The sequence below is a fragment of the Callithrix jacchus genome, chromosome X, assembly GCF_049354715.1.
Source record: "Callithrix jacchus isolate 240 chromosome X, calJac240_pri, whole genome shotgun sequence".
NCBI classification, from domain to species: domain Eukaryota; kingdom Metazoa; phylum Chordata; class Mammalia; order Primates; family Cebidae; genus Callithrix; species Callithrix jacchus.
In genome coordinates, this window is record NC_133524.1 from 73,334,228 (window position 1) to 73,359,444 (window position 25,217).

Below are 25,217 nucleotides of genomic sequence, written 5' to 3' on the forward strand. Positions count from 1 at the left end.
TCCTGGGAAGTGTCAGTTGAGCCAGCGCAGTGGGTCACTGCATGGGAAATCACACAGATCCGGGTGCCCTAACAGCAGGCGACTGAAACACCTGGGAGAGAGCCAACTGTTCAGCCTTAAAAAAAAAAAGGCGCTCTGAGGCAGGGAGCCAGTTGAGTAGGCTCGGTGGGTTTCACCCACACAGGGACAAACAAAACGACTATTCGAAATGCTCCAGGTGGAGAGTTTCACTGTGGGCACAGCTGAACCCAGGATGGTGCAGCTGGGGGGGGAGGGGCATCCGCCATTACCGAGGCAATCCGCCCCTACTGAGGTACACTCCCATTGCTGATGCAGCCTGATGTTGCTGAGGCAACCCACAATTACAGAGAGACTTCACCACAGGGCGGAGCCCATGGCAGCAGGGTGGAGACCGCGGCTGCAAAGCAGAGCCCGCAGCAACAGGGCAGACCCCATGCCAGCAGGGCTGAGCCTCAGCAGACAAATAGTGACTAGACTGCCTCCTAGCTGGGCAGGATACTGCAATGGACACTCATAAAGAGAGCCCCACCTCCCCAAGACAGAGCATCTGAAAAAAAAGGGGTTTTATGAGTTCTGCTGCAGCAGACTTAAATGCAGCAGCCTAACAGCCCTGAATGAACAACGGAGCTCACAGCTTAGCACTTGAGCTCCTATAAAGTACAGACCGTCTCCTCAAGCAGCTCCCTGACCCCTGTATATCCAAAGAGTCATCTCAAAAAGGACTAATCAGAGTGACATTTGGTGGGCATCATTCTGGGACAAAGAAAGCAGAAGAAGAAACTGGTAGCATCCCTCACTGTTCCGCAGCTGCTACAGGTGTACCCCAAACAAGAAGGGCCTGGAGTGGACCTCAGCAGTTGTACAGCAGTAGGGCTAGACTGGTAGAAGAAAATCCAAGTAACAAAAATAACTCATCATCAACAATCTGGGCATCCACTCAGAGACCCAGTTGAAAAGTCAGCAACTACTCAGATGACAGGTGGATAAAACCACAAAGATGCGAAGAAACCAGTGCAAAAAGGAGGAAAACACCCAAAACCAGAATACCTCGCCTCCTACAAAAAAGCAGAACTCCTCACCAGCAAGGGAAAAAAGCTGGACAGAGAATGACTGTGAAGAAATGAAGAAATTAGACTTCAGAATGTGGGTAATGAGACACTTCTGTGAGCTAAAAGAACATGTTCTAAATCAATGCAAAGAAACTAAGAACCTTGAAAAAAGATTCAAGGAAACAATAAAAAGACTGGATAACTTGGAGAGGAATATGAATGAATTGAAGGAGCTGAAAAACACAACATAAGAAATTCGCAAAGCAAGCAGAAGTTTCAATAGCCGAATTGACCAAGCAGAAGAAAGAATATCAGAAGTCGAACATCAACTCAATGAAATAAAATGAGAAACCAAGATCAGAGAAAAAAAACAAAAAAAGGGATGAACAAAATCTCCAAGAAATGTGGGACTATGTGAAGAGACCTAACCTACATTTGATAGGCATACCAGAAGGTGACGAAGAGAACTAATTCAAGTTGGAAAATACTCTTCAGAATATTATCCAGGAAAATTTCCCCAACCTAGCAAGGCAGGGCAACACTCAAATCCAGGAAATACAGGGAACACCACAAAAATACTCCACAAGAAGAGCAACCCGAAGGCACATAATCGTCAGATTAACCACAGTTGTAATGAAGGAGGAAATGCTAAGGGCAGCCAGAGAGAAAGGTCGGGTCACCCACAAAGGGAAGCCCATCAGACTCACAGCAGATCTCTCGTCAGAAACTTTACAAGCCAGAAGAGAGTGGGGGCCAATATTCAACATCCTTAAAGAAAAGAACTTTCAACCCAGAATTTCATATCCAGCCAAACTGAGCTTCAGAAGTGAAGGAAAAATAAAATCCTTTGCGAACAAGCAAGTACTCAGAGGTTTTGTCACCACCAGGCCTGCTTTACAAGAGCTCCTGAAAGAGGCACTACACACAGAAAGGAACAACCAGTACCAGCCATTCCCAAAAAACACTAAATGCTAAAGAGCATCAACAAAATGAAGAATCTACATCAACTAACGGGCAAAACAGCCAGCTAGCATCAAAATGGCAGTATCAAAATCACACATAACAATATTAACCCTAAATGTAAATCGGCTAAATGCACCAATTCAAAGACACAGACCGGCAAATTTGATAAAAAACTAAAACTCATCAGTGTGCTAGATCCAGGAAACCCATCTCACATGCAAGGATACACAAAGGCTCAAAATAAAGGGATGGAGGAAGATTTACCAAGCAAATGGAGAGCAAAAAAAAGCAGGAGTTGAAATTCCCATCTCTGATAAAATAGACTTTAAAGCAACAAAGATTAAAAAAGACAAAGAAGGTCATTACATATGGTAAAAGGATCGATACGACAAGAAGAGCTAACCATCCTAAATATATATGGACCCAATACAGGAGCATCCAGATACATAAGGCAAGTTCTTAATGACTTATAAAAGACTTAGACTCCCACACAATAATAGTGGGAGACTTTCACACTCCACTGTCAATATTAGACAAATTAACCAGACAGAAAATTAACAAGGATATCCAGGGCTTGAACTCAGACCTGGAACACGCAAACCTGATAGACATTTATAGAACGCTCCACCCCAAATCCACAGAATATACATTCTCAGCACCACATCACACCTACTCTAAAATTGACCACATAATTGGAAGTAAAGCACTCCTCAGCAAAAGCAAAACAACTGAAATCATAACAAACAGTGTCTCAGACCATAGTGCAATCAAGTTAGAACTCAGAATTCAGAATCTAACCCAGAACTGCACAGCTTCATGGAAACTGAACAACTTGCTCTTGAATTTTGACTGGATAAACAATGAAATAAAGGCAGAAATAAAGAAGTTCTTTGAAACCAGCGAGAACAAAGACACAACATACCAGAATCTCTGGGACACATTTAAAGCAGTCTCTAGAGGAAAATATATAGCAATAAGTGCCCATATGAGAAGAGTGGAGAGATCCAAAATTGACACCCTATCATCAAAATTGAAAGAGCTAGAGGAGCAAGATCAAAAAAAACTCAAAAGCTAGCAGAAGACAAGAAATAACTAAGATCAGAGCAGAACTGAAGGAGATAGAGACACGAAAAACCCTTCAAAAAATCAATAAATCCAAGAGCTGGTTTTTTGAAAAGATCAACAAAATAGACCACTAGCCAGACTGATAAAAAAGAAAAGAGAGAATAACCAAATAGATGCAATAAAAAACGATAAAGGGGAAATCACCGCAGAGTCCACAGAAATTCAAACCATCATCAGAGAATATTAAAAACAACTCTATGCACAGAAACTAGTAAACCTGGAAGAAATGGATAAATTCCTGCACACCTGTGTCCTCCCAAGCCTAAACCAGGAGGAAGCTGAAACTATGAATAGACCAATAACAAGGTCTGAAGTCGAGGCAGCAATTCAGAGCCTACCATACAAAAATAGCCCAGGTCCAGATGGGTTCACAGCCAAATTCTACCAGACACACAAAGAGGAGCTGGTACCATTCCTTCTGAAACTATTCCAAATAATACAAAAAGGGGGAATCCTTCCCAAATCATTTTATGAGACCAACATCATCCTGTTACCAAAACCTTGCAGAGACCCAGCAAGAAAAGAGAACTTCAGGTCAACATCCATGATGAACATAGATGCAAAAATCTTCAATAAAATACCAGCAAGCCGATTGCAACAGCACATCAAAAAATTTCTCCATCATGATCAAGTAGGATTCATCCAGGGGATGCAAGGCTGGTTCAACATACGCAAGTCTATAAATGTAATTCACCACATAAACACAACCAAAAACGAAAACCACATGATTATCTCAATTGACGCAGAGAAGGCATTTGACAAAATTCAACAGCCCTTTATGCTAAAAACCCTCAATAAACTCGGTATCGATGGAACGTATCTCAAAGTAATGAAAGCTATTTACGACAAACCAACAGCCAATATCATACTGAATGGGCAAAAACTGGAAGCATTCGCTTTGAAATCTGGCACTAGACAAGGATGCCCTCTTTCACCACTCCTATTCAATATAGTACTGGAAGTTCTAGCCAGAGCAATCAGGCAAGAAAAAGAAATAAAGGGTATTCAAATAGGAAAGGTGGAAACCAAATTGTCTCTATTTGCAGACATGGTAGTATACCTAGAAGACCCCATCGCCTCAGCCCAAAAACTCCTGAAACTGATAAACAACTTCAACAAAGTCTCAGGATATAATATCAATGTGCAAAACTCAGAAGCATTCCTATACACCAATAACAGACTGAAAGAGAGCCAAATCAAGAACGAACTGCCATTCACAATTGCTACAAAAAGAATAAAATGCCCAGGAATACAAATCACAAGGAACGTAAGGGACCTCTTCAAGGAAAACTACAAACCACTGCTCAACGAAGTAAGAGAGGACACAAACAGATGGGGAAACACTCCATGTTCATGGCTAGGAAGAATTAATATCGTGAAAATGGCTATACTGCCCAAAGTAATTTACAAAATCAATGCTATCCCCATCAAGCTACCATTGACTTTCTTCACAGAACTGGAAAAAACCACCATGAACTTCATATGGAACCAAAAGAGAGCCCACATAGCCAAGTCAATTGTAAGCAAAAAAGAACACAGCAGGGGGCATCACATTACTGGATTTCAAACTATACTACAAGGCTACAGTAATCAAAACAGCATGGTACTGGTACCAAAACAGAGATATAGACCAATGGAACAAAACAGAGGAATCAGAGGCAACACACCATATCTCCAACCATACAATCTTTGATAAACCTGACAAAAACAAGCAATGGGGAAAGGATTTCCCATTTAATAAATGGTGTTGGGAAAACTGGCTAGCCATGTGCAGAAAGTAGAAACTGGACCCCTTCCTGACACCTTACACTAAAATTAACTCCAGATGGATTAAAGACTTAAACATAAGACCTGGCACCATGAAAACCCTAGAAGAAATTCTAGGCAAAACCATTCAGGACATAGGAGTAGGCAAGGACTTCATGAACAAAACACCAAAAGCATTGGAAACAAAAGCCAAAATAGACAAGTGGGGCCTAATCAAACCTCACACCTTCTTCACAGCAAAAGAAACTGTCACTAGAGTGAATCGGCAACCAACAGAATGGGAAAAAAATTTTGCAGTTTACCCATCTGACAAAGGGCTGATATCCAGAATTTACAAAGAACTCAAACTGATTTACAGGAAAAAAACAAACAAGCCCATTCAAAATTGGGCAATGGATATGAATCGACACTTTACAAAAGAAGACATACATGAGGCTAAGAAACATATGAAAAAATGCTCATCATCACTGGTCATCAGAGAGATGCAAATCAAAACCACATTGAGATACCATCTCACACCAGTTAGAATGGCGATCATTAAAAAATCTGGAGACAACAGATGCTGGAGAGGATGTGGAGAAATAGGAACACTTTCACACTGTTGGCGGGAGTGTAAATTAGTTCAACCATTGTGGAAGACAGTGTGGCGATTCCTCAAGGCCTTAGAAATAGAAATTCCATTTGACCCAGCAATCCCATTACTGGGTAAATATCCAAAGGACTATAAATCGGTCTACTATAAGGACACATGCACATGAATGTTCATTGCAGGACTGTTTACAATAGCAAAGACCTGGAACCAACCCAAATGCCCATCGATGATAGACTGGATTGGGAAAATGTGGCACACATACACCATGGAATATTATGCAGCAATCAAAAAGGATGAGTTTGTGTCATTTGTAGGGACATGGATCAATCTGGAGAACATCATTCTCAGCAAACTGACACAAGAACAGAAAATGAAATACCACATATTCTCACTCATAGGCGGGTCATGAAAAATGAGAACACATGGACACATGGAAGGGCGTACTAAACTCTGGGGTCTATTGGGGGGAATAGGGCAGGGACAGCTGGGGAGGTGAGCTGGGGAGGGATAGCAGGGTAGAAATTCCAAATGTGGGTGAAGGGGAGGAAGAAAGCAAAACACACTGCCATGTGTGTGCCTATGCAACTGTCTTGCATGTTCTGCGCATGTACCCCAAAACCTAAAATGCAATAAAAAAAATTTTAAACAATAAAGGTATCTAGGGCTGGTGATTCCCAAACTCCTTAAATAGCCTATCCTACCCTCAGTTTACCTTTATCACTAAGAGTTCTTTAAGATTACCCTGAATCTTTTGTAATGGAAGTTTATTTGCTCCTCCTTTTGTCCTCTTCTTGCTTTATTGTCATTTCTACTTTTCTCTGTTCTTGTCCTTTAAGAAGTAACCAATATTCTTACCTTCTGGTTTGGCTGCAGTGGGAGTGTAAAGATAGACTTCCAGTAGGTCCAGGTAAAGAACACAAAGATGGCATGGTAGAGTATGAGGTAGACAACTGAAATTTAAAAAAAAAATCAGCATTTATACTACCTTTCATCCATTTCTAAGAGCTCAAAAACAGAAAGCTCTATGACAAATACTTACTTTGTTTTCCTATTAACATGTATTCTCTGATATTATTATGAAGTGTTAATTCTATTTTCCCATATAATGACAGAAACAAGTCATAATGCCAAATTTTAAACAAAGACTTTCTGCAAGTTGCATACCTTAAAAGTTGCTATGTGTTTCTTGAAGTAAAGGGGGAAATGTCCTTTATGATAATGTAGGGAAAAGTACTTTGGCCAATTGTCATTATCTTTGCTACTTTGGGTACTGAAAGGTGATAATGACACAATTTACAGAGCACTTTAGAGTTTACAACATGTTTTCACATATGTTATTTCTTTTTATTTTCTTGATAAATTTTTAAGATAGGTAATAAGATAGGGATAGTCGATTAACCACCAGAGTTAGTTGATTAACCGAAGTCACACAGGTAGCCTATAATGTAGCCAGGTGTTAAAGGCCAAACACTTTTTTTCTTTTAAAACAATTTGTACAAATTCATGGGGTACAAGTAAGGCTTCCTTACATACATAATCTGCACAAGTAAGACTAAACAGTTTTTTTCTTTTAAAACAATTTGTATAAATTCATGGGGTACAAGTAAGGTTTCATTACATGCATAGGTTACAAAAGGTGTAGTCAAGGCTTTCAGAGTATCCATCACCTGAATAACAGACCTTGTATGCATTAAGTAATTTCTCATCATCTACCCCCCACCCCCTCAACCATACCAGTCTCTATTATCTATCATTCCACAGTCTATATGCATGTGCACACATTATTTAGCTTCCACTTATGAGTGAGAACATGAGGTATTTGTTTTTCTGTGTCTGAGTTGTTTTGCTTAAGATAATGGCCTCCAGTCCCATCCATCTTGCTGCAAAAGACATGATTTCATTCTTTCTTATGGCTGACTAGTATTCCATTGAAGATTATATACTTTTGATTTGTGGGTTGTAATTCTGAGAGAGTTATACAAGTGGCTCTCCACTGCCTTTGTTTTCATACTGTTTTTGCCTTTTAGATAGGTCTTCTCATATGGGATATTTTGGTATTCTCCAAAGAGGTGGTTATAAGACTGCAAGACTGTGAGTCCTTGAATGGCATGGTCTTACTACTTCAATCCATCAGAAAGACTCAAGGGAGCAATGTGACTCAATACCAACTGAATAGGACTGAGATTCTCATACATTTATAATTAAATTAGAAAGAAAAATCCCTACTCTCCTGGCCCAGTGTTTCCAGCCCTATAGGACAAGATCTTTTATATATGCTTGATTTTTATAATTATGAAACCTTATTTTAAAATTCAATCAATATAAAGTAAAAGGTAAATGTCCACCTCACACATCCATCTAACTTCTCACTTCCCCATTCTAAGGCATAACACCTCTTTGGTGTTTAGAATGCATCATTCCAGATCCTCTTATTTTTATATATTTATAAAATATATGTACACCACAAACATGAAAGTTTTGTAATATTTTAACATTTTTCATTGTATCGTTTTTCAAAGGTAATATATTTTTACAAGGTTACCTGAAGGTATAGAATACTATACAGTGAAAAGTCTCTCTTATACCTGTCCCCTAGCCACCTAGTTCTCTTCCCTGGAAGAAACCATGACTTCGTTATGTATCCTTTAAGATTTTATACATACAAAATCACTCAAATAGTGTGTTTTTCCCACAAATAGCAATATTCCATATACACTGTTTTGTACCTTACTTCTTTCTTTTTCACTTACTGTAAGTTACCATGATTTATTTAATCAGGCTGTCTCTGAGGAATGTTTTTCCCCTTCTCTTGCTCATACAAATAATGCTTCAATGAATAATTTTTATATGTCATCAGCACATGCACAAAATATCTATAGGGTCAATTCTCTGAAGTGCAAAGTCAAAAGGGATGTCTTTTGGTAGATAGTGCCAAATTGCCATTAAGAATATTTGTATTCAGTTTATATTCTCATCATCAATAAGTGAGAGTGACTCTTCCACTACCCTCTAGAATGCAAGATTTTTTCAAGAGTTAGGTCCAATGTCTAGCTGGCTACCCCCTGGGATTGTCTCTAGTCTAGCCTTTGTGAAGTATTATCATAATTTTTTTCTCTTAGGTAATGCCTTTAAATGATTTTTTAATGTGTTGTCTTTTGCTATTGTGTTGTTTTCCTTGATCTTCTGAGGTTCATATGGGGAAAATTATATGACTAAGTTATGTTAATCTGTGTTCCTTCAGTATGGAATTGGAGCATGAAATCTTTGATTTTTAAGGAGATCAGGAGAAAACAATTTCATGTTTACCCTTTCATTATACATTTCAAGGGTAATGCAATTAACCAATTTGGATCACCTGAGTGACTGAGAACTAAACACTAACATTTGGCTATCATTTTACTAACATAAATGTATCTTAAGGACATTAACTATATTTGTAATTCCAATGATTGAGATAGGAAGTGTGGGAGTTTAACATGTTCCAGGATCCCATTAACAGCTGGATCCCATTCCTATATTACAAAATTTCATAGAAATTATGGGTATTTTTAAATAAATGGGTAGAAAATGAAGGATTTTGAGGTTGAATGACTAAGTCAAGGTCATTCTATAGACTGGTAAAATAGGAACTATACCAATATTTTAGAGTATGGTGAGACCATAGAGATTATTTGGTTCAGCAATCTCATTTTACAGAGAAGTAACTGAGACCCAGAGGGGCAAGTGATTTGATCAGAATTACCCAGCAAAGTTACAGAAGCAATGGAATCAGAATCCAAGTTTCTTCGGTCTCAGTCCAGAGTGCTTTTCCTTAGCGCATTGATTCTCAAATTTCAGTTTGCATCAAAGCTACCTGGAACGGTTATTAAGATGCAGACCAAAGGGAAATTTGTCAGCTAGACAGTCACATCTCTCTTTGAGCATAACACTTAGCAATGAGGTGTTAATTCTAATATTTGAGTTCACTGTTTCACTTTACTTTCTTTGTTTTACCAAGTCTAACAAAAAGCTAGACCTTGTTTTTCAGCTATTTAAAGGAATGAAGATAATGGGGAAGAGACCCATAAGGTGTGCCCAAGGATCTCATTCTCATGACAGTACAAGAATTGTTCAAGGGTTGTTTTCCAATAGACGCTGGAGACTGCTGTAGGGGGCTGGGGAGCAAGGGTTGAAAAACTACCTATTGGGTACTATGCTTATGACTTGGGTGATGGGCTCAATTAAATGCCAAACTTCATTGTCATGCAATATATCCACTAAAAAGCATGCACATGTACCCATGAATCTACAAGAAAAGTTGAAAATATTTTTAAAAAAGAGTTGTTTCCATGATTTAGCTACCTTCTAGAATTCAAGATTTTCTCAAGAGTTGTGTCCAGTGTTTAGCTGGCTACCGGCTGGGAGTATCTCTAATGCTGTGATCAAATTCTGGTGCTAATACATGATATGATCTTTAGAATGGGCTTAGTTTTCCTCATTGATATCCACTTCAAAAATTAGGGTTGTCTTCCAGGTATCCTAATTTCTTCTAATTATCCATTAGACCTCTACTACTCACCAATTTACATAAAGCTTATATGAAGCTGATTAGATTATCAATTATCTGGGAATAATGAGTCTTATAAGTTTGCCAGGCACTGTGCAAAGCATGGCTTCATATTAGTTGTCTTAAACAGCAGTGTTAAGTTTGAAAGAGCTTTCTAGTCCCCATGTATTGGAATCTGGTGAATGACATCAATCTAACAAAATACATAAAATTCTTATGTTTATAAACTTTAATGATAGTCCCTTTCAGATTTTGTTTGTTCCATGCTGACAAGGTCTCTACTTTTTGTTCTGTTTTGGGCATTGAGGTGTTGTGCAAAACACAATGGATTTGGAACCAAGATGACTAGGTTTTAAACTGTAGATTTGCCCTTAATAACTATGGGTTTTCAAGAAGCTGGTTAACCTTGCTGATAAACATATGTGTACATATATGATCACATGTATGTATGTGTGTGTGTATGATTAAAACATCTGCTTGTCAAAGTTGTTGTGGTAATTGACAAGTGTGTGAAAGTATCTGACATTCTCTAAGTACTTAATAAACCTGTTTCTTCCTCTCACTTCCTCTTAAATCTTAGTGATTTGTTTTCTGAGACATGGTGATAAAAATTACGCAGATTTTTGCAGGCAGATGAACCATGGTTTTGTTAAAAAAACAGAAAAAATGGGCCAAGCATGGCGGTTCACACATTTAATCCCAGCCCTTTGGGAGGCTGAGGTGGGAGGATTGGCCTGGGCAGGAAAGTAAGACCCTATCACTACAAAAAAAAATTATCTGGGCATGGTGGCATGTGACTGTAGTTACAGTTACTTGGGAGGCAGAGGTGGGAAAATCATTTGAGCCCAGAAATTTGAAGCTGCAGTGAGCTATAATGGCACCACAGCACTCCAGCCTGGGTGATGTAGTGAGACCTGTCACTAAAAAAATAAATATTAAAGGAAAAAATATTTATTTCTAGTCCTCTTGTTGATAATGCTGACCCAAGTTTCACTGATTCATTGATCTTGGGGATAAGAAAGTATACAGGCCAATATCCCTTGGGGAATAATCTTTGGCTTCTTTCCTGGTTTAAAATGGAGAGTTGAGATATTACTATTCTGCCTGTATAATTTGGATTAAGTACAGCCCAATGCATTCAAGTTGTCAGGAATATTCACAGAAGACTGAGAAAACAAAAACAGAGAATTTCTATTAACTGTACAGTGGGTAGGGATTTGTAAGCTACTTCTCTGCTGGCTGAGCAAGTGTAAGGGATTCTACCAATCACAACGTGATACCCTCAGAATGTATTACATTTTGCTGATGCCACCAATAATTCCTCTATCTCCTTAATATGATGTTGACTTAATTTATGTTAATTTCATACATTTTCAGAGTTGGAAGAAAATAGTATAATATGAATGCTAGGTAGGTTAACAAATTATAACAATTAATTCCCCTGAAGTTAGAATTAAAAGTGGCTATATAAAGTGGCTACATAAACACTCATGGTTATTACTGATAAAATAATGTAAAGCTAAAGGTTTACTAGCTTACACTTTTTTTAATGGAAAATGCCACAATCTCTTTAGAAAGGTAGTATATTTTGCTGTTCAAGCCAAGGTGGTGGTGAGGAGTGGAAAGAAGTACAATAAATTTACTTGAACTGTGATGGTGAAGGAGTTAGACTATTAAGTCCCAACTGGGGCCTTTACTCCATGCCTTAAAGAGGAAATGGATTGGGCAGAAAGGCAACATACCTAGGACAACAGTGATGAAGAAAGAGACAGCCTAGAGTCACTGTGTCAGAGTCTCATCTGTGTCCTTCTCTACCATAAATCCTGACAATTTTCCACTCTTGTCCTACAGCCAAAGGGGTCACTGAAAATGCTCTGCTGGGCAAGATTCCTGAAAACCATCATTCTAAACTTGCTTTTCAACTAAGGGTATTCCTGGGAAAATTGCTCAGTCTATAGGCTTTTATGTAATTTACTTTTAGATGAAAAAAGTACACAGTCCTGATCGATACAATTTATAACACCCTCTTACCTTTTTCTGCTGGGCTCAAAACAGTCACTGTGAAGAAAGAAAGGAATGAGAGAGTGAGAGGAAAGAGAAAGCAAGAGAAACAGAGAGACAGAGACAGATGAGAAAAGGGAGAGAGAGATTAATTAGTTATATTTAAAAATCTTGTCTAACTCATTTCCCACAGCATAATTGGAGTAATTAATATTATAGTACTTTAGAAAACCACCAGCCAAAGATGAGGGAAGGCAAGGATAATTACATTCCATCCTTTGCTATCTTCCTTCATCTTAAACCTTCAGCATGGCTTTCAATTGTGACAAGCTGTTTAATCAAGATGATTTTCAAAGTTTCTTTCTCCATTGGGCTCTAACAAGCCAGGTAGAGATCCAGCAATAAAAGGCATATGTAAACATGCTTTCTTAAAAAAAAAACACAAGATGGTTTTCATACAAAATGATCAACAGTTAAGGATCAGAAAAATAGGGAAAAGGTCTAAACAGAATGAGACTATGTTCTAGGGGCTATTTCCTCAAATCTTTCATCAGTCATACTTTCTTTTTTTAATTCATATATAGGTCTATTTTATTGAGTCTTAAAAATTCTCCTTTTAATGATTATTTCAATGGGTTTGTTACAACGGTTACATTTCATCTGTGTTAAAAGTCTGACCAGACAATGTTTTTCTTTTTTCTAATAAACCTGCCTGAAGACTGATACTAACTCCTTGTTGTTGTTTTCCAGTTAAACAACCAATACTGGTTAAGAATGCTTGAAAAAGACACATACTCTATTTTCACAATACAAATGGAAGTGGCAACAAGAATTATTGATCAGTCAACCTGGGACTTCATGATTTTTTACATGCATGCTGCATGGCTGCATTGGTTCCACTAGGCCTTGAATCAGGCTAGTAACATCTCTTTTTTAAAAACTTTAAAATGAAGTGAGAGGGAAAGCAGAGTTGCTTGGAGACCAATATTAATGAGGAGTAGCGGATAAATTACTGTTTGGTATGTTTCCTATCCTTGGCTGAACACTTGCTGCTAAACAAGAACTGGAGGTTTTAACTCCCATTTGCTTGGCTACTTGCTAAAGCACTGTGGGTTAGGGAAGATTACTTAGTACCTGTAGATAGTGAGATGAAACATGTTTATACAGAAGAAGAAATGGGAGCCAATGGGGGAGCCAGTGGGGGAGCCAGTGGGTGCCAGCTGTTCTAGAGAGGGGGGAACAGCTATCTGTAAGTAACTGCAGAACTTTTAAGTGAAAATGAGATTGGTTTATATGACCCAAGCGCAGAGGGCAGAAATAGAACCAATAGGTTAAAGATGCATGTTAACACATTTTAGCTCAGTATGAGAAAAAAATGATGACAACAATAATGATGATGACAACAACGAGCAACCTAGGGAAAAAGTGTTTCCCATTATATACACTTGGAAATGTAGAGAACATTCAGACATTAGTTTCACAGTGAACTTTACTTGTAAAGTCTTTATTACGTCTGAAATTGTATAGGAAGTAAGTAAGTCTAAGGGAAAAATTTGTACGTTTAGCCATTCTATGGGTAACTTGCCATGCAGATTTTAGAGTGATGTGGTGATACATGTAATTACACACTGCTCTGTTTCTTCAAGTTTCATTCACTACTAGGGAGCTAAATGATCAGAGTTATCATCAAATAACTTTTTACACTGCCTCTCCATTTTTCTTTCATTATTTACTAATTCTTTGCAAGTAGGTATGGAGAAAAGTTAAGAAAGGGTGGTGTATATGGAATGGTTTTTCATCACAGACAATTGGTGTTAAAACCAAAGCATAGTTTATAATTTCCTTTAAATAGGTGCATGTTGTAGGGTTCACAGAAATGTACAAATAGAAAAAGCTTAATTTGGGGCTAGATAGGAATGGTCAACAATCGTAGAAAGGGCATGGAAGAAACTCTACAGCAGTGCCATCCAATAGAAATTATGTGAGTCAGGTAGTTTAAATTTTCTAATAGGAACATTTTTTTTAAGCTAAAGAATACCAAGTGAATTTAATTTTGAAAATATATTATACCATTATATCATAACATTTTCATTTCAACATGTTAGCCACATAAAAATTATTGAGATAGTTTATATTCTTTTTTTAACTAAGTTTTGGAATGCTGATGTATATTTTATGCTTTCAGAACACCTGAGTCCAGATGATACAGTTCAAATGTTTACTAGCTACATGTGGCTGGTGGCTACAGAATTAGTACAGTTCAAAAGGGATTTGTCAAAGGAAAGTACGAAGTTTGAAAATATAAGGAGTCCAGTGAGATGAGTGCTCACTTACAACACGAAGATCCTTTTGAATTAATACATGTTTGGGAAGGGAGTTTATTATAACGATGTACAGCATATACTTTGGCATGTATTCATATTTTGGCTCTTGACACTTATTCTATGACCTTGGTCAAGTTAATTAATCACTGTGTGCCTCAGTTTCCTCACCTGTAAAATGAAGATAAAATTGTTTATGCCATCAGATTGTTATAAGGATTAAGTAATAAAATATGTGTAAAGCACTTGGGTGCTTTGCACATAAGTACTTAATTATTGCTAGAAATTTATTATCATTTTTCTACAAAAAAGAAATTGTTTAGTCCAGTTACATTTGACAGTAAGTTTAGGACAAAGGAAGTCTGATTTTTAAAAAATGTTATGGTTCCCAGAGTTACATATGATGGTTTTGAAATGATTTATTCAATGTCAAAATAAATTTGATTCCCCCACTTTTTCACTTAGCTGTTTCTCAGATTCTAGGTTAGGAGAGAGAAAAGAATTTGAAATAGGGAACCGAGACACATTTCTGAGTGTTTTCTGTTTAAAGAAAGCTAATCAGGCCAGTCTTTATTTACTGCTTTGAAAAAATTATTCACAACAAGCATTCATTAACTTTTAAGGCAATCCTTCTCAAACCTGGATGATCTTAACACTTACTTAGGAAGCATAATAAAAATATACATTCCAGGGCTCTCTTCACATAACAAAGCTTTAGGTAGAGGTGAAGAAATTTGTATTTGCAAGCCTCAGCAGGTATTTCTGAGTTAGGTTTAAAAACCATTGGAATTATATTAGGAGTTTGTTACAATAAGTTACTAGTCAGGTCTGATACATTTAACTGTTTGTCATATGAATGACACAAAACTATTTTAAATGTGATAATACCATGATTCCTATAGGCTTGAATGGATACCTTTTACTTCTAGAGAAACTTGGTTTCTAGAAAATGTTTCTTCTGTTTTTTTCTGCCTGAGCAGTTTTTATTTCTTCTCTCTTTGAAGAATTTCTATCTTTTGAGTAGAATTATATCATAGATATTTTTATGTTTTAACCTCAGAATGAATAATGTTGAGCACCCAAACTGAGAGTACTCCAGACTTACATTCCTCCTCAAAAGCAACTAATGAGCTGGCAAAAACTGTCCGAAGAAACTTTTGAGGAACCCTGGAATCTGGTAAATTGTTACAACAACCAGAGAGGAAGACTTGGTGAAGAAAAGAACTGATACTTTGTAGTAAGAGGACACTGTGACATTTTAAATTGGCTGCCTGCCGTCTTCTACATCCCAGATCAGCAGAGGCTGTGAGGACAGCTGCCTACACTCTAATATATACAATAATAAAGCCTACACTCTAATATAGAGCATATATTCAAACATACTAACATACACATAACAGGGAATTCTAAATGAGAGAAAAGAGAGAACAAAACAGAAAGAGTATTCGAAAAAATGATGGCTAAAACCTTTCACACATTTGGTAAAAAATAAGAATTTAACATCCAAGAAGTGCAATGAACTCCACATAGATTAAACTAAAGGATATTCACAATTAAGACATATCATAGTCATACTGTCAAAAGACAGAAAATCTTGAAAGCAGAAAAAGTGATTTTTTACATACAAAAAATAATAAGACTAACAGCTTATTTCTCTTGAGAACCCACAGAGGTTAGAAGGCAGTGAAATGTCATATTTAAATTGCTAAAAGAAAAATAAAAACATCTGTCCACCTACATTTAGAATGCTACGTCCAGCAACACTATACTTCAAAGAATGAAAGAGAAAATAAGACATTCCCAGATAAACAAAAACTGAGGGAGCTGATCACTAGTAGAACTTCCCTACAAGAAATGCCAAAGGGCATTCTCCAGAAAAACTGAAAGGGCACTCATTGTAACCCAGGCTATACAAAGAAACAAAGAACACTGGTAAAGGTAACTACATAGGTAACTACAAAAGCAAGCAATACTGTGTTTTAGTTGCTTTAAAACTTTTTATTTACTATGTAATTTAAAAGAAAAATGCAGAAAGCCACAATGATAAATCTACGTTAAGGCGTATACAATGCGTAAAGATGTAATGTGTGACAATAACAGCATAAAGGGGGCAACAGAGTTGTAAAAAGCTAGGATTTGTATATTATTAAATTAAGTTGGTATTCAACAATAGATAAGCCAAGAGCCAAATCAGGAAAGCAATTCCATTCACAATTGCCACATAAAGAATAAAATACCTAAGAATGCAGCTAAACAAGGAGGTGAAAGATCTCTACAAAGAGAATTACAAAACACTGCTCAGAGAAATCATAGATGACACAAATGGGAAAACATCCCATGCTCATGGACAGGAAGAATCAATATCATTATAATGGCCATATTTCCCAAAGCAGTGTAGAAATTCAATGCTATTCCTATCAAACTACCAATTACATTCTTTATTGAACTGCAAAAAACTATATTAAAATTCATATGTAAGCAAAAATGAGCCCAAATAGCCAGGGCAATCTTAAGCAAAAAGGGCAAACCTGGATGCATCATGTTACCTGACTTCAAACTATACTACAGGGCTACAGTAACGAAAAAGGCATGGTACTGTATAAAAACAAACATATAAACCAAAGGAACAGAATAGAGAGGCCAGAAATAAGGCTGCACACCTATGACCATCTGATCTTTGACAAAGCTAACAAAAGCAAGCCATGGAGAAAGGATTCACTAGTCAATAAATGGTGCTGGTATAACTGACTAGCCGTATGCAGAAGATTGAAGCTAGACCCCTTCGTTACACCATATATAAAAGTCAACTCAAGATGGATTAAGGACTTAAATGTAAAACCCAAAACAATATAAACCGTGGAAGACAACATAGGCTTATCATCCTGCAAATAGGAATAGGCAGAGTCCATGACAAAGATGGCAAAAACAATCAAAACAAAAGCAAAAATTGATGAATGGGATCTAATTACATTTAAGAGCTACTCCACAGCAAAAGAAAATCTCAACAGAGTAAACAACCTATGGAATGGAAGAAAACATTTGCAAACTATGCACCTGAAAAAGTCTAATATCCAGCAGCTATAAGAAACTTAAACAAATTTACAACCCCATTAAAATGTGGGCTAAGAACATGAACAGACACTTTTCAAAAGGAGACATACATGTGGCCAACATGCATATGAATAAAAGCTCAATATCACTGATCATTATAGAAATGCAAATCAAAACCATAATGAGATACCATCTCAGAATTGCTATTAAAAAGTTAAAAAATAACCAATGCTTGTAAAGTTATGGAGAAAAGGGTACACTTGTACACTGCTGGTAGGAGTGTAAATCAATTCAACAATTGTAGAAGAAAGTGTGGTGATTCCACAAAGACCTAAAAACAGAAATTCCATTTGACCCATCAATCCCATTACTGGGCATATACCCAAAGGAATATAAATCATTTTAACATAAAGACACATGCAGGCAAATGTTCACTGCAGTGCTATTCACAACAGTAAAGACATGAAATCAACCTACATGCCCATCAGTGGCTGATGCATTAAAGAAAATGTAGTACATATATACTATAGAATATTATGCAGCCATAGAAAAGAATGGTATCATGTGTTTTGTGGGAACATAGATGGAGCTGGAGGCCATTATCCCAGCAAACTAATGTAGGAACAGAAAACTAAATATCACATGTTCTCACTTATAAATGATGAGAACTCATGAACACAAAGAAGGGAACAACAGACACTGGTGTCTAGTTGAAAGTGAAGGGTAAGAGGAAGGAGAGGATCAGAAAAAATAATTGTTGGGTACTAGAGATAATATCTGGAATAAAAAAATGCTCAAGAAATTAATAATAGAAGAGAATTTCTTCAATGTGATAAAAGGCATTTATGGAAAATCCATAGCTAACAGTATACTCAATGGTGAAAAACTAAAAATTTCCCCCCTAAGATCAGGAAGAAGACCAGGATTCCTATTTTACTACTTCCATTCAACATTGTACTGGAAGTTCAAGCCAATGTATTTTGGCAACAAAAAGAAGTAAAAGGCATTCAGAATGGAAAGACTAAGTAAAATTATCTTTATTGGTAGATTACAAAATCTTATATATAGATAATTTTAAAGACTCCACAAAAACTTAGTGCTAATAAACAAATTCAGCAAGTTGCAAAATACAATGTCAACACATCATATCAGTTTTATTTCTTTCCACTAGCAATGAATAATCAGAAGATGAAATTAAGAAAATGATTTCATTCATAACATAAAAAGAATTAGAAATTTAAGAATAAATTTTAGAAAGGAGGCTAAAGATGAATGCACCAAAAATTATAAAACAGTACTGAAAAGTAATTAAAGACTGAAATAAATGGAAAAGCATCTCATGTTCACAGATTGGAAGACTTGGTATTGTTAAGGTGGCAATTTTCTCCAAAGCAATATACAGATTCAATGCAATTCCTACTAAAAAAAAAAAAAAAAAACTTCTGTTTTTGCAGAAGTGGAAAAGCTGAACCGAAAATTCATACAAAATTGCAATGGAGCCTAAATAGACAAAATGATTTTATTTTTTGAGACAGTCTCACTTGGTCACTCAGGCTGGAGTGTAGTAGCACAATTGCAGCTTACTGTAGCCTTGACTTCCTGGGCTCAAGCAATCTTCCCACCTCAGCCTTCTGTGGAGCTGGGATCCCAGGAATGTCCCACCATGCTCGGCTACATTTTATTTTTTGTAGAGATGGGGTGTCACTATGTTGCCCAGGCTGGTCTCAAATTCCTGGGCTAAGGTAATTCTCCTGCCTTGGACTCCCAAAATTATGGGATTATAGGCTTGAGCCACCACACCCAGCCAACAAAATAATTTATAAAAAAATACAGCTGGAGAACTCACACTTCTTGATTTCAAAATGTATAACAAATCAACACAGTATGTTATTGGCAGAAGGATAGACAAATAAATCAATCAATTAATAAAACAGAAATGAGAGTCTAGAATTAGATGCATAAATCTATAGTCAATTGATATTTTTACGATCATATCAAGACCATCCAGCAGGGAAAAGAATAGTGTCTTCCACAAGCAGTGCTAGGATTACTAGATATCCACATTCAACAAAAGAGAAGCTGGACTTCTATCTTACATCAGATACAAAAAATTAACTCAGAATGGCTAAAATACCTAAAGTGAGAGCTAAAACCATAAAAATATAAGAAAACACAGGGCACTCCCAGCACTTTGGAGGCCAATGCAGGTGGATCACTTGAGGTCAGGAGTTCAAGACCAGCCTGTCCAACATGGTGACACCCGTCGCTACTAAAAACACAAAAATTAGTGGGACATGCCAGCATGTGCCTGTAATCCTAGCTTCCGGGGAGGTTGAGGCAGGAGAGTTGCTTGAACCCAGGAGGAAGAAGTTGTAGTGAGCCGAGATTGAGCCATTGCACTCCAGCTTGGGTGAAGAAGCAAGCCTCTGTGTAAAAACAAAGAAAAAACAAAGCAAAACAAAACACAATGCACATATCTGTAGTCCCAGCCATTTGAGAGGCTAAGGTGGGTTTGAGATCAGCCTGGGCAACACAGTGAGATTCCATCTCAAAAAAGAAAGCAAAACCCACAAAGGTAAATCTTTATGGTATTTGCATTTGGTAATAGATTCTTAAATATACCACCAAAAAGCATAGGTAACAAAGTAAAAAAATAGATAAATTGAATTTTATTAGAATTAAAATCTTTGTGTATAAAATGATACTATCAGGTACAGGAGAAAATATTTACAAATAATTTATCTGATAAGTATCAAGTATTGAGAACATATGAAGAAATATTAAAATTCAACAACAAAAAGACAACTCAATTTAAAAATCCCAATTAAAAGTGGACAGTGGCTTGAATAGACATTTTCCAAAAGAAGATATATGGATGGAGAACAAGTACATGAAAAGCTCCTCAATATTTTTAGTCATTGTGGAAATACAAATCAAATCACAATGAGATATCTCTTCACACCCAGTAAGATGGCTATAATAAAAATAAAACTGAAAATAACAAGTCTTGGTGAGAATGTGGACAAACTGTAACATTTCTGTGCTGCTGATGGGAACATAAAATGGTGCAGCCACTGTGGAAAATAATTTGGAGGTTCCTCAGAAAGTTACACATAGAATTACCATATAGCCTAATAATCTCCATGCATCTCTCTGGTATATACTCAAAAGAATTGAAGATAGTGAAACAAATACTTGTACATGAATGTTTGTAACAGCACTATTCAGAAGAGACAAAAGGTGGAAATAGCCCAAATGTCCATCAATGGATGAATGAATAACAAAGTGGTATGTGTATGTATATGTATGTGTGTGTGTATATACATACACATATATATACACACACACACACACATATATATACACAATAGACTATTATTTAGCCATTAAAAGGGATAAATTACTGTTACATAATACAATGTTGAAGGATTTCAAAAACATTGTGTTAATTAGAAGTCAGATACAAAAGGACATATATTTTATGATTCTATTTATGTGGAATATCCATAATAGGAAAATCCATAGAGACAGAATGCAGATTAATAGTTGGCTAGGACTTGGGAGAAGAGGGAACAGGGAGTGACTGCTTAATGCCTATGAGATTTCTTTTTGGGATAACAAAAACATTTTGGAACTACATAGAGTTGATGGCTGCACAGCACTGTGAGTGCTAAATGGCACTGAGGTGAATACTTAAAAACGGTTAATTTTATGTTATATAAATTTCACCCCAATAAAATGAACACTGTTACTTTCTTTCCTCTCTAAAAATTGAAGCTTCTTATTTTTCTAGGTCAGGAAGAATCCTTTATATCTTTAGTAATAACAAGTTACTAATCCAAGCTCTTACAATGTATTGTGAACTATGATGCATGCTTTTTAGGCACCATGTTATTTAACCCTCACTGCAGTAATACTTGGCATATAGTGAGTGCTAAGTAACCATTTGTCATGTGGATGAACAACTATAGAACCAAGGTACATGTGAGACAATGAGGTCCAGAGAGTGAAGGTACTTGCCCTGGGTCTGCTGGATAGTAAATGGCAGAATTCAAACTCTAAGAATTATAGGACAAAAATATCACTTTTGGTTTCAACTCTAATGTAATGTTATGGAGAAAGACTTCAGGTTTTATAACTGGAAAGAAGGTCCTTAATGTTACTTTTTGAGCCCTATTGAAATGCAAATCTGTTAATTTGTTTGTATTGGAAAAGGTATGACCTTGGTATCAGACTGCCTGGATTTCCAACTCTCCACTATTACTAAATGCGTGGCCTTAGGAAAATTTGATTTAACTTTTCTGAAATATAGGTTTCTGATATGTTAAAAGATTGTTAAATTGATGATGGCAGGATGGACTGGTGGAGCCAGAGTTGAAAGTCAAAGCTACCTTATTCTCCTGACTTTTAAATGATGGAAACTGATGCCAAATGTTAAGAAAACACTGTACAGGCCAGACAAAATACATCTGAAGGCTACATCTGGCTTGTAAGTTACAAGTTTTTATCTCTGTATTAGTTTAGAGAAAACTGTGGCAACATGCTGCCTAGGTTTTAAGTCTAGCCATTTACTAGCTCTGTGACCTTAGGTAAGCGACTTATTCTGTCTGTTCCTCAGTTTACTTTTTTGTAAACTGGGCATAATGATAGTATATACATTAGAAAGTTGTTACAAAGATTAAGAGTCTGTGTATCTGTCTGTATGTGTGTGTAGTCACCTAGAAATAGTACTGGCATGTAGCAGTGCAGTGCAAGTATGTTAGCTAAAACAAAACAAATAGGTCCTAAGCTTCCTTTCAGCTGTAAATATTATGATTAAAGAAGAACTTATAAAGCCAATTACTTGTGCTAACTTAGTCTTTACCTTAGTTTGCTGATCTGTTGTGCCTCAGTTTATACATCTGTACAATGGAAATAGTAATGGTAATTGCCTCATATACATATTGTGAAGATTAAATGAATTAATATATAGTTAATCTATCTAAAGAACTAAGAATATTTTCTGGCACAGAGTAAGGACTATATAAGTGTTAGGCATTATCATCATTAATTTTTAAAAACATATCTTGGTGAAGCTCATGTTAGTCAATGCTGAAAAACTGCAAAATAAGTTGCTTAGAATATGGCATTGATTCTAGGAGCAATATCTGTACCATAATAATGGTGCTGAACTTTTGACCCTTCAATCAATCATTCAAAAAGCCAAAGTAGTGATGTCTGATTATAGGAAAGCTTCCCAGTCATTGCATAGTCTACTTAATGCATCCCGATACTGAATCGAGATACAAAAGAAAACTAGGCTAAATTGTATCTGTGAAGGCAGCTACTGAAATTTATTTTTAAGAGCTCTTTCTGCATCTTCCATAATATCTCCAAGAAAGAAATAAGAAAAGTTCAAATTGTGATGCACAGAGCTAATTAGAATTAGAATACCGAAGTTATAGAATTAGAATGTAGAAAGTGCTATGTTGGAAAAGAGGATCATCTTCTGCCTCCCTAGTTTATCCCTGTCTACCTGGGGTAGACTATTGCTTTGTAAATACATAATAGAAGAAAGTTACAAATGGATTCAGGTCCTGGAGTTGAAAAAAAGCGGCATCCTCACCATCATTTTTAAGGTGGGAAGAGTTTGGTATGAAAAACTAAAGAAGTCTCAGAAGGACGTGGGAGTGAGGGATGTCCAATGGGACAGAAGTCCTAATGTGACAGGAGTAGAAATATATTGCAGCCCCACACTAGATGAATAGGGAACACTGTAAGCCACAAGTTCAAGGGTGCTGGCAGAGGAATTCTAGTGTCAAAGTGACAATAAGTATTAGTGGAATCTCTTTTGAGAGGAGACAGGGATTCTTCAGTGTAAGAAGACAGGAACAAGGGGAAGTTTCATTGTGAGAAAAGCAGGGACTCTATTGCAACAAGACAGGATATAATATGAAAATGCCATTGTGAGTTGATATGAGCATTGCAAGCCCATTGATAATAAGAATGGTGAATGGAGGCAGGGAATTAAAGTGGAAAGTGGGAATAAAATAAGGGAGAGACTTGGGGTTTGTGTCAGGAAATACTGTAGAATTCTGAGTTTGAATGCACAAGCTATACTGTGAGAACCATTTTCAAGCACCATTAGCAAATAAGGAGGGGATAGAGTGCTCCTCAGTGTGACAGGACAGGGTAAAAGAGAAAATCATAGAATTATGAAAGGGGTAGTCTAATGAGAGAGAATGAGAAATGATTCTCATTGGGAGGGGTGGAAAATATAAGAAACCCCAGTAAGAAAGAATGGGGTTTCCCAGTGTGAGAAGACGAGACAAGTGCAATCCATTGAGAAGTAAGAGGAAATAATAAGAAACCCCAAAGGAAGAGGATGGCAGAATGTGGGGCTAACAGTGAAAGAACACTGTAGGAGGTGGGGAGTGAGTTTCCCAAAAAAAGATAACAAATATGAATAATGATTAGAAAAGTAGAGGCCCTTTGATAGGATAGGAGATAAATTATGGGAACCCTTGTGGGAGGGTAAAAGAGGTGACTCTAGTAGAAGACACGGGACAAGGCACTATCATCATGTGACAATAGCAGGGTCACCAGTATGAGGTGTCAGAAAATAATGTGGGGCTCCTAATAGGAAGAAGTTGAATGCTCCTCAAAGCAAGAAGTCAGGAGACTGGAGGGAACTCCAGTATAATATAATCAGGGCCTCTAGTGTGATGGGAGAGGATGTATTATAGAATCCCAGTCCCATTATAGAAAATGATTAAATGGTGAGAGCCCACAGGGAAAAAAAACTGGAGGGCTCACCACTGTGTGAAAAGGGAAGATCTTAATGGGGTAGCATAGAGTGGGCTGTGGGGTCACAAGTGGACGAAGATATGATATCAGCCAGTGTGAGAGGATCACGGGAAAAGGACAGATTCCAGTATGGGAAAAGAGGAAAGCTAGTAAGAGAGTGGAGAAAATATTTTGGGACTCTCAGTAGGAAACCTCTAGTAGGAAATCTTAGTAAGATTTTAGTAGGAGGGAAAATGGTGGGGCTGCTAGTTGGATGCGTTGGTGAGATTCCTAGTGTCAGCAAACAGTTTAAAGACACAGGGTATGTTGTTTCCTCAACTAGGTAGAGTCGGGGACCCCCAGAAGAAGAGCACAAGGTGCAAGTGGGGGCCCTCGTGGGAAGAGCCAGGGCATTTTTGTGGGTAGGGCAAAGAAATAAGAAACCCTAGGTGGGAGACGATGGAGACAGGGTGGGACCCTGGTGGGAGGGCGCAGGAAATATCGTGGGAACCCAGAGGCTGGGGACAAGGAACTCTCTATGGAGCAAAAGGAAAACCGCAGAGAGAGGGCTTGAGAACAGTGTGAAGGTAGGGCAAAAGATTATACTGGAGCATAATTTCCCCACCTTAGGTGCCGAGCCCCACTTACCCAGGCAGAGTTCAAAGACGTAGGCATAGTAGGACCAGAGCACGACGAGGACAATAACGAGCACTGGCACCCAGGACAGTACCCGGCGGCAGCACCGCAGCCCTCCAGACAGAGCCATCTTCCAGCCTCGCCGCATCTTTGGCTCGAAGATCGACCAAGCAGGCCTGTTGGCGCTGGATCGGAACTGCTTGGTTGGCGGCTGGGAGGCGGGAAGGCGCGCTGTGCGGCACTCCACTGCCTAGCCTGGCGGGAGCCCTCTCGCCGAGCAGCTACCACCTGTGGGGCTGCACTGCTGAGTGCGCCCTGCCTGGCACAATAGGATTGAGTCAGGGCTTGAGGAGCTAGCCCTGTTGGAGCTGAAGGGTGAT

The 25,217-nt window shown here is 37.5% G+C and overlaps 1 protein-coding gene across 5 annotated transcripts in view; it reads right to left on the reverse strand.

Moving 5' to 3' along the window:
• ZDHHC15 (zDHHC palmitoyltransferase 15) overlaps positions 1-25,005 on the reverse strand; it is a 159,054-nt gene extending 134,049 nt beyond the window's left edge. For all 5 annotated transcript variants that reach the window (XM_002763019.6, XM_008989515.5, XM_035287577.3 and 2 more), the window contains exons 1-3: positions 24,850-25,005; positions 12,095-12,121; positions 6,373-6,467 (exon numbers count right to left, since the gene is read on the reverse strand). In XM_002763019.6, coding sequence (XP_002763065.1) covers positions 6,373-6,467; positions 12,095-12,121; positions 24,850-24,985 — 258 coding nt within the window. In that variant the 5' untranslated portion in view covers positions 24,986-25,005. The remainder of the gene's footprint in view (positions 1-6,372; positions 6,468-12,094; positions 12,122-24,849) is intronic.
• Between the last annotated feature and the right edge of the window lie 212 nt (positions 25,006-25,217).